Source organism: Sardina pilchardus, chromosome 17, assembly GCF_963854185.1.
Source record: "Sardina pilchardus chromosome 17, fSarPil1.1, whole genome shotgun sequence".
NCBI lineage: Eukaryota > Metazoa > Chordata > Actinopteri > Clupeiformes > Clupeidae > Sardina > Sardina pilchardus.
Window position 1 is genome coordinate 8338313 of NC_085010.1, and position 10972 is coordinate 8349284.

The following is a 10972-nucleotide window of genomic DNA, read 5'->3' on the forward strand; positions in this document are numbered from 1 at the left end:
CAGAAATAATTGCACGGTCGAAGTGGTCTTGTAGATAATACATTGTATGTACATACTGTATAGGTTAGTTTTAAGAAATGTTTGCAAGTTATTCATGATATATAGTAGTATATATAGTTTTAAGAAATGTACTTACTTTTTTGCAAATGAAACAGTAAAGATGATTTTAGAAATGTAAAAAAGAAAACATGGGCTTAACTGTATGATTATGACCTTTCACCAGTAGGAGGCAACAGTGTTCAGTTGATACTTTCTAAAAAAGCAGGTATATACTGTGTGTGTGTGTGTGTGTGTGAGAGAGAAAAGTGTGCCACGAAACGAATACCCAGGAAGTCCTGATGTTCCCTATGTACGTATATGTGTGTGCATGAGGTATGTGTGTGTGTGTGTGTGTGTGTGTGTGTGTGTGTGTGTGTGTGTGTGTGTGAGGTGTGTGTGTGTGTGTGTGTGTGAGTGTGTGTGTGCATGCATGTATGCGTGCGTGCGTGCGTGCGTGCATGTGAGTGTGTGTGTGTGTGTGTGTGTGTGTGTGTGTCTTTCACCAGACACAGGAAGGAGAGGTATTAATACCTGTGAGAAGTCGAAGCGGTGTAGCTGCAAATCATTTGGATATGAAAATGTGGCTGTAGCACAGCACAGCAGGGGGGCCTGGAACAGCCACAGCTACTAACACATCATGAGCACAACACAGTAGTGTTACAAGCGCGGGTCCTAATAGTGAGCACATCAGTGCACAGACACCTATAAAGCTGAACTATAAATAAGTTAAAAAATAAATGAATAACATTTTTTTTTAAAAATGGATACAATTCACTTTCGTCTGAAGCACACCATGCAATTACTTACTTTGGTTCTGTCTTTGTCTCTCCCCTCACACACACACACACACACACACACACAAACATACTGTATATACACAGACACACAGACACACACACACACACACACACACATGAACACAAATACACACACACACACACACACACACACACGAACACACACTCACACAATGAGTACGATCGAAGGGCACAGCGTCTCTTTGAACTAGTCAAGATTGCATATGACCTTGCCTGGTGTTCATGAAACTTATTATTTCTGCTACATACATGAATAATTTATATGCAGCTAACACACATAGCACTACTTTCAAGTGCAGGACCGTATGAAGCAATTACAAACCATTGGAAATAACAGATCTGCAATTTGCTAATACAGCAATCAGTAAGTAATGAAAAGTGCACACACATACACACACACACACACACACACACACACACACAAACACAAACCTGCTTTTCAACAGTCAGAGAAATAGGATAGAAGACCAGAAGAGATGATTTTTAGGGGAGAGGACCAGAATATTTAGTGGGGACCGCTGCAGAGTGGATGAAATGATGAATACCATAGAAGAGTGCGGATGATAAAGGAAATTCACTGAGAGAGAGCAAGCGAGAGGGAGAGAGAGATAGTGAGAAAGAGAGAGAGAGAGAGAGATAGTGAAAAAGAGGGAGAGAGGGGGGGAGTTGGAGACAGAGACAGAGTGAGAGAGTGGAGTAGGAGTAGGACACAGAGAAAAGGGGGGGTATTGGGGGATGAGAGGGGAGCTCCGAGCCGGGCTGCATCTCAGTGATATTCCGTAGTTCTGTTTCCATGGAAACCAGCAAAGGAGCTGTGGTGGCGTGGCGGAATTCTGTGTAATTCCCCCTCCCGACGTCTGCCTGTTACACACACACACACACACACACACACACACACACACCCTCACACACACACCCACACATACACGCACACAAATACCCAACCCCCCATATTTCCTGATTCCTGACACAACCCAAATAAAAAACTGCTACTTTATGGTGATGCTCATCTTTCTTCATCTTTAACTCTCTACAATCTTTCTCTTTCCTCACCTCTCTCATGTTCTCTCGCTCTCTCTCTCTCAAATCAACTCCATTCCGTTCAAATGAGTCACATTTGCACTTTTTATTGGTAAAGCATTTTTAACTGTACAGGTATTTGTTAATATAAAACACAGAACAGAACATCATGTCGCAATGGCAGCGTGTACTGTACAGTACGTGTGTGTTTCTCCAATTTTCTCTCTCTCTCTTCTTTCTCTCATTATTTTTTTGTTCTTTTGTTCCTCCATCAGTGTTCATTTCTCTGTCTTTTGTGCCCTCTCTCTGTCTGCAGTTGATTTCTATGTTCCAGACTGAGGGCCTCATGGTGGGCTAAATGTAAAGACTGGCAACACACAAAGTTGTTCTGGATGAACTATCACTATATCACTATCAAGTGTATCTGATGCTGACTGTGTGTATGTGTGTTGTGGTGTGTGTGTGTGTGTGCATATGTGTGTGTAAATGTGTGTACTGTATGAATGTGTTGGTACTGTATGTTCCAGACTGAGAACCTTGTTTAATTGGGCTAAATGTAAAGTCTGTCAACAAGCAAAGTGGATGAACTATCGCTATATGTGTATCCTGATGCTCAAGTATATATACAGACAGGTACAATCTGGTAGTGAGTCTGAGGCACTCGAGAAGGTTTTTTTTTTTTTATAAAAAGCCTTTATTAAATTTGGCTATCCATTAAAAATGCCAACATGTTTCGGCGAAACATGTTGGCATTTTTAATGGATAGCCAAATTTAATAAAGGCTTTTTATAAAAAAGATAGCTTCTCGAGTGCCTCAGACTCACTACCAGATTATACATTTTTGGATCTCCAAACTGATGAGCACCGGAGGAATACTTTTTGATTATCTACACCCAAGCAGCACTCCTGGTTATACGAGTTTGTGGATATATACAGGTACAGTCCCCTCCAAAAGTATTGGAACACATGCTAAAGTTGATGATATAAAATCATCTTTTGGAAATTGATCTTAATGAGGAAATATTCAACCTTTAAGGACATCAATTTTCTTTGTGAATGAAAAATGTATTGTTCACTAGTTCACATTCCGAAATTTGCACACATTAAAGCATAGGCTAATAAAAGATCATGTTTGCCGAAGTCTCTGGCCAGGGTCATGAAGAATCACGCCGGAGTTGATTGTGCTGACCAGAGTCGGGCAGGATTCTGCCATGCACCCCTTTATTCTTTACCTATGAAAGACGGGAGGTGTAAGGGGAGGTAGTGGGTTGCCAATGGAGTAGTGCCGTTGCTGAAGCTTCAGCAGGTAGACTGCGAATAAGTAACCTGACTGATTGAAGGAGGAGTGGCAAATTCCGTCATGCTCCTCCCAAACTTTCGTTAGTGAACGCCATTAAATAAATAAATGTTTTCGTACATAAGCAGGGTCGCTGCTCCCCATAGCCTACGCAGAATTTGCAGAGTGCGTAGGTAGTCCGTGAGCCAGAGGGGTTGGTCGTTACCGAAAAAGTGGCAAAGGCTACCATACCTTTTCTGAAAGCCTGGGATCTCAGCTTTTCAATGATGTATGATGGCCATCTGACAAAAGTAGCTGTTTTGAGTTATGATGCATAATGTAAACTAAGGTTGAAGAAATAATGCGTATAAATCAAGCAGAACACTGAAATATTTTATTTTGTTATGTTTGGTATCATTTTAAAGGGGAGACTCTGAGCTTTCATTTAAATCCTTTTGTGAACATTTTGGATAAGTACAGCCAACCCTGGAGCTCTTCAAACCTTTAATCACACACATTTTCCTGCCATTTCCCTGCCATCTTTTGTCTTTTAATCCTGTTGCACCTGGGAGCATCAGAGAAACAAAATTCAAACACTGAAATACTGGCATGACCCTATGGATTCAGGAAATGTATCATTTACCCATATTATCTGATTTGGAGGGGATGATTTTCCGTCTTATATCAGACATGGCGTTTTTTCAAAGACATAAACAGTAGTGTACTATTACCCTTAAGGTTAATTTGTTGATATGTCGAGTTGAAAGTCTGAGGTAAATATATTTGAAATAATAATTATTGATACAGATCATTTTGAAAAAGTTGTTATACAGTGCAACACACTGACATGAGGAGTGACACAGTCCCTCTTGCATGAGCAGGACAGAAACTCAAGTACTGCTTCGGGACCAATGGAGACATTGAACCAGTCTATGGAGAGCTGTAAGTCACCATCTTGGTCCAATCTAGACCACCCATGCTCAACTGGGGAAGGAACTTCAGGGTTGTTCTCGAGGCATCTTCTCCAGATAGCACCTTGATAGTTAGCTCTGAGACCATGCTTCCTGAGAGAATCCGAGCATGGAGTTAACTGCCAGGATTCTACGCCTTTCTTTGCACAAAAAAAGTGCATACTTCATTTCATTGATGTTGGTGATTCTGGAATTGGAGCTGTACATTTGACATGTGAACTCCTTTAAGGCTGCATACAACTCAGGTGTCATTGCCCAGTCTGCCCCAACCTTCTGAAAGGTCTCACAGAAGTTTTCATTCTTCTGAAAAAGTTTTAGGGCTGACACTTTACCATGGCCTGCAAATGCACTTACAGTATCGCAGCCTGTGTATACGTGTATTTTCTTGCATGAGAACAAGGCATTCATTTTGTTATGTAAATTCAAAGAAAGTGGGGACCTGATATAAATGATATGTGGTGGATACGTATTAAGGACCTTTTTAACTATCTAAAAATGCTGAGAATGCTGAATAACAACTTTTTCAAAATGATCTGTATCAATAATTATTATCTAAAATATATTTACCTCAGACTTTCAACTCCACTTATCAACAAATTAGCCAAGGGTAATAGTACACTACTGTTTATGTCTTTGAAAAAACGCCATCTCTGATACAAGACTGTAAATCACCCCCTCCAAATCAGATAATATGGATAAATTATACATTTCCTGAATCCTTAGGGTCATGCCAGTATTTCAGTGTTTGGATTTTGTTTCTCTGATGCTCCCAGGTGCCACAGGATTAAAAGACAAAAAAATGGCAGGGAAATGGTAGGGAAATGTGTGTGATTAAAGGTTTGAAGAGCTCCAGGGTTGGCTGTACTTATCCAAAATGTTCACAAAAGGATTTAAATGAAAGCTCAGAGTCTCCCCTTTAAAATGATACCAAACATAACAAAATAAAATATTCCAGTGTTCTGCTTGATTTATACACATTATTTCTTTAACCTTAGTTTACATTATGTGTCATAACTCAAAACAGCTACTCTTGTCAGATGGCCATCATACATCATTGAAAAGCTGAGATCCCAGGCTTTCAGAAAAGGTATGGTAGCCTTTGCCACCTTTTCGGTAACGGTTTCCATAATTTGAGGCCCTGGCTCACGGACTAAGGGCCTCAAAACATTTTTATGATAATTAATATTATTACATTACAACAAATATAGAAATGAGTCATGAACATTCCCATCATTGTTTTTTCTTAATTGTGTACTCTATCACACAATTCGAGCAAATTAGATGTTTTTACCTAATATATGAAAAATAGTTCCCCACATCAACACATACATTGAGCTCAGTGAGAATGAAACCAGCTAATAGGCTAACTGTGTTATGGAAATACCATGCCATTATAGCTAGATATGTTATTTCACTCTGTTTTTACTGTACGTGGTTAAAGGCACTGCAGATCCAAATAAATGCCCTTCATGACCCACAGGCTGTCAGCCTCCATAAGTTAACATGGCAAAACTCAAATATATTATTCGTACTTTCTAAAACTGCTTTTTCATGTTTTACCTGTATAAAATATAATATAGGCTAAAGACAGATATGTGTGCATTGACTTAGAATATATGGGGTTTACTGCCTGGTTGGGACAAAACAACACCTCTACACACACACACACACACACACAGTCTGGTGCACACAGGGATAGACGGACCTTCCTAATACCCACTTCCCCTCTTCTGTGTGGTGACGGCTGTAAGCTGGAGTTTTGAGCATAAGTCCACTTTACCTGAGAGTGTTGGACACTGCAGTCTAAGTCTAAAACACACACACACACACACACACACACACACACACACACAGACAGACACACACACACTCACTCACTCACTCACTCACTCTCACACTTGGAGGTACAGAGCTGGACAATATACAATAGTTTAAAGGAACATACAGTAGTTTTGGAGGAGGTTCCTGCCATCTTTTGTTCATCCTGTTTGATGACACCTGAGTCACAAATATATCTTTATCCTACAGTGAAATTGGCACTAAGGTGTTTTCATTTTGTCTTCTCTGATCACATTGTTTACTTTCTTACTTCCTTTGCATTTTACTTATTATTTGTGTATTTCATTGATGCAATATTGCATTTCTTTTGTTTGCTTGTTTTTGTTTTTAACTGCAAAATCTCTTTAAGTCTATTGTCCAGTGGTGGGCCGGTCCAGGAGAAGATTGCCAGGGCCGAATTTTGTTCCCAGTCCGACCCTGGTCTTATCCATGGTGTTGAATTAGCATGCGATGATTTTTGCCTGGTTATTAAATTGGCTTTTGTTAGACTTAATATTTTGTTGTTAAAGTACATACTGGTTGCACAATCACTGGCGTGTTGTACTATATTGTCACAATGTCTGTCAACAGTAAAAACTGTTCCACTCTATAGGCTATCCACTCTCTTCTCAACCCCCTCCACACACATGAATGTGTAACTCTGTAAGTATTTTCTAATGAACAATGTGGAAGGCAGTGCTATTTTCCATATGGCATAGCTACAGTACTTCAAAACTACAGAGTGTCATTGAAAATAAGACAAAACCGTTGGACTAGAGCAGACTTTATTTCCAGTTCATCAGTGGTGAACATTTTCATCACCATGAACATTTTTAAACTATTAATATAGTGAAACAGCCTAAAGACATCTATCACTCAGCAAGCTTGCTTGAGTCAAGTCCAGGTGGCGAAGTCAATGAAGCGAATGGGTACTGGGTCAGTCTTGCCAAAATGGAAGTCTACTCAACTATCGGCAATATTTGGCATTCCACACCATCCCTCCCACCCACATACACACACAAATGAACAATTAATAGTTCCCTTAACAATACAGATAAAAAAAAAAACATACTGAAAGGTGAACAAGCTAATAGATAAGATGATCCTATGCGAGACAAAAAGATTGTAGTTTTGGTGACTTTGTTTCGATGATTTCTTCAGACTGACTAAACATGGTTGACGTTGTTTCCTCGTTTTCCTTTCTCACATTTAACTGTGGGGGGAGTTCATCATCCTCAAACACTCCCATTTTCATCAGTATCTCCTCTGGGATGGGTTGGATATGTTGACCATCGACGGGAGAGCTGATGTACTCAGAGCAGGACGATCCACTCAGGCTTGGGCCACAGGTCACTGCAATTTCAGAGTGGATCTTTATCTTCCCACAGATGGTCCATCCCCCTCTTCCGAGGTCCATGAGGTTGATAGTGCAGGTTCCGAGCAGGTCGTCATCCCACTTGCTGTCCTCATCCCACACCTCAATCACTGTGCTGGTCTGGGAGAGGATGACGTAACCCAGGTCAAAGTCCATGTTCCACTGAGGAGAGTCGTTGTCCCATATCACAGGGGTTCTGCCAATTTCCATGTTCTGAGAGTTGAGCACCTTCACATAGGCATCAGTAGCTGTGGTGTAGTCACCCCACAAACCAGAAGTCCCCACTACAGTGATGATGACCCGGGCAAGACCACGTTTTGTGGGACAACAGTCACCACCTAAACCAGGGTCACCATCACAACTGCAGACACAAGGCTCCTCCGGGTCTCTTTTGATGCCATATACGCAGGGCCCAGGGCAGTGTTGCCAGAGACCCCTCTCTAGAATATAATGTCTAATTGCTTTGCGCAGCTCTCTCCGCACTGGAAGGTTGGAGGGCAGCAGCTCATGGAGGGGATCCAGTGAGTAGGACATCACCTCTGGGTGGCCAGGCACGGAGGAGAGCCACTTTTGGAAAGTGTCACGCTCTGTGGTGTTGCCACCAACGACCTCTGTGAACCTGTTAGGAGGAATGAGAATGGCAAGGATTAAAAAAAGAGCTCTCTTTGAAATGTGAACTGCAAGTTTTTTTTAGCTTAATTTGCCTTACTCTGATCAGCTTTGGATTCATTGGAATGGTTATTTGACTTATTTTGGGTTGAATGATGGCTGTCTCGCTTCACCCTTGCGCCTCTGAGTGGAAAAACCATGATTGCAAGTTTGTGCCACCGGACAATCAGACAGTCTCTAGCCTTGTGATCATGCTCATGAAAAGGCAGAGTGACCGATTGAGGAGTGTTGTAAAATATGCACACTAAAGCTGTAGGGGAAGCTCTGCGAAACCTGCAAGCGTAAAACGAGCGAAAACGAAAAGCAAAAGTGGCGAAGAAATCGGCAAACCTGCACCGATGAATCACCTAAAGATCATTAAGTGATTCATCGGTAGAGGTTTCCTGCAGCCGCGAGCACAACTCTGTCGGTCGGTAACTGAACGACAAACACGAAAGGCAGAGCTGGAATTGCAGGTACAGTATGTCCCTCCTTGGCTAGCGCATTCTAAAGATGGAGGCCGAAAAGTGGCTATTGCCATAGAGCCGAATCGTGCACATGTATTCTGAATGGCAGATTCTACGCTTACAAGAATAGGGTTAGGGTTAGGGTCAATTCATTGACATTCAAAAATCTAATTACAAATAGCAATCTCAATATCTGTCAGAAAAATCGAGAATAGATATTTTCCTGAAATTGTGCAGCCCTAATCTGAGGACTGTATGCTGAACCAAACAGGAGTAATTTCACAAATTCCTTTAGCTCACCTGTCCTTAATGGTGGCAGAGATGCTTTCCTTCGCCTCTAACTTGTTCTTCACCGCCTGACAACGCTTCAGCTCTGTTCCTGCCTGATGGGATCTCCTCCCAACACTGACTTCAGCCTCCACATTCAGACACATCTGGATCTCATCCACGGTCAGGCCCTGTAGGGAGGCCAAGCACCTCCTGATGCTGGTCACCGACTGCACCATCCCACCAAGAGTCACCTAAAGGCAGTTGTAGACGTGAACCTACTTGTGAAGTGTGAACCTAATTTCATATATATGTAAAATTTGAAGAGATTTTAACTTTTTAAATACTTTTTCAAAAGTCACCTACAGTACAGTTACATCTGTTAGGCTGGCCTAGATTATTGATGATTATTGACATTCTCTATTTTTAATAAACTCTGTTGCCCGCCAGTCCATCTCTCTATGTTGTGGCTTTTGAGCCGGTCGTAACTTCAGCAAACACCATAATTAAATTGAATAAGTTGTTTACCTAAGGGCGTTTGTTTACAACTTAGATTTGATGATTTACACTAGCAGTTTTGTTATTTCACTCTAGCAGTTCACAGCTTTCCTTCAATATTCAAAATAAGGTCTTTCACTGGACATTAACAACTTTGATTTTAAAAAGCAACATTTCAAGCACAATTTCAAAATCAAAATTTCAATAAAAAAGCAAAAATGAGGATAGCCAGTAATGTTTACAGTTGACACAAAGCCAGGGACTGTATTTTGAATGCAACATACTTACTTTTGTCATGGAATGAGTGCCAAAGGTGTCGATGAGCTTGAAGAAATGTTGTTTGTTCTCAGTGGTGTATTTCTTGGGGAGAAGATTGACTGCACGCTGAAATTCTGGGTGGAGTACGGCCTGGTTGGAGACCCTGTAGCTGTAGAAGGCAACAGAGAGATCTCATACTGTACTTTTTTGTGGTCATCATTATAGTGATCAGAACACTCCTTGAAATGTATCATCACCTTAACTAACCTAACTAATATGAGTGTATACAGTAAGTATAAGTACTCTTTTGATCCCCTGAGGGAATGTTGGTCTTCAATTTTTATTCTAATCGGTGAATTAGCGAAACACACAGCACACAGTGAGGTGAAGCACACACTAACCCAGAGCTTGCTCAAGGGCATTTCAGATGTGGAAGTGGGAGAGCAGTGCTCAACCACTCCCCCGCCCACATTTTTCCCTACTGGTCAGGGATTGAACCGGCAACCCTTTAATTACAAGCTTGAAGCCCTAACCAGTGGGCTGCCCCTGTCACTGTCACTCACAGAAACACACATACTCAGCACTGCAGTGATGTATGATGCAAAAACACATGTTATGTTCAGAATGCTACAGCTAATAAAGTCATTTTCCTCTCCATACCTGTAGTGGCTACAGAACACCTTTTGACTGAAGAATGTGAATTTGTCCCACATTTTCTCCAAAGAGTAATCAGCTAGTTTTGACTTGGACCCAGCCAGCATCAAAGAGCCTCTCCCCACGTTGGCCTGTAGTCCTACTGCAGCTTCCCAGTTGTTCTCCACACTGGACGTGCTGGAGCGCATCAGGGACTCGCTGGACTGGTGCTGTGTGCTGATGACCCTCACACTGCATTCTTCACTGGGTCTCCAGTCCACCACTGCCAGTGGGACTTTCTGCATCTTGCCCTCTTGATACGGGTTCCTGCACAGGAGGCAGGTGTTGTCCTCACCTCTCCACAGGCTCATGTCGATGACAGAGACTCCCGTGCGCTGCATCTTGGTGATGTCGAAGCCCTCGCCGGCCAGTGTGGACCCTGGGGCAAACTCGGCCTTTTTGCACTCACGTATGGAGCCTCTAGTACACGACTGGGTGGTGTGGGATATGAGGGTGAGACAGACAGCTGCCATAACGGTAACGACTGGAACACCCATGGCACTGGCACTGCAAAGATAAAAGAGAAAAGCAGTCATTAGGTTTTTGTTGTGGGTACAATTGCTTGGAGAAGTACTAGTCATCTTTTCAGTTATGATACAATTGTGCTGATGTATTGTGCATATAGAAACACACTTTCTTACCTTGATTATTGTTGATGAAGTGGCCGTTATATTAATCAGACATGTGGTTGATGATTGTAAGGGTGTTGAAGGTATTCGGACAATGCTTGTGACCCGACCAGAGTCACACAGATGCAGATCTGGCGTGAGGGCAGTGGCTTGTAGATGGAAACGTTTGCTCAGTGCTAAAAGCAGAGTGGCACT

At 41.9% G+C, this 10972-nt stretch overlaps 1 protein-coding gene across 1 annotated transcript; it reads right to left on the reverse strand.

Moving 5' to 3' along the window:
* Positions 1-3031: 3031 nt before the first annotated feature.
* On the reverse strand, positions 3032-10645 carry LOC134061682 (perforin-1-like). The gene is made up of 5 exons (XM_062517442.1): positions 10116-10645; positions 9486-9624; positions 8733-8953; positions 7150-7936; positions 3032-3109 (listed from the first exon to the last, which is right to left on the reverse strand). The coding sequence occupies exons 1-5, from the start codon at positions 10643-10645 to the stop codon at positions 3032-3034; spliced, it is 1755 nt and encodes a 584-aa protein (XP_062373426.1).
* Positions 10646-10972: the final 327 nt, after the last annotated feature.

Excerpts from the sequence above, each read along its gene's own strand:
- LOC134061682 (XM_062517442.1), bottom strand. The coding sequence starts at position 10,645 with ATGGGTGTTCCAGTCGTTACCGTTATGGCAGCTGTCTGTCTCACCCTC. Across the intron at positions 8,954-9,485 it reads GCACTCATTCCATGACAAAA|GTGACTCTTGGTGGGATGGT; the intron begins GTAAGTATGTTG and ends AACTGCCTTTAG. Across the intron at positions 7,937-8,732 it reads TCTGCCACCATTAAGGACAG|GTTCACAGAGGTCGTTGGTG; the intron begins GTGAGCTAAAGG and ends TCCTCCTAACAG.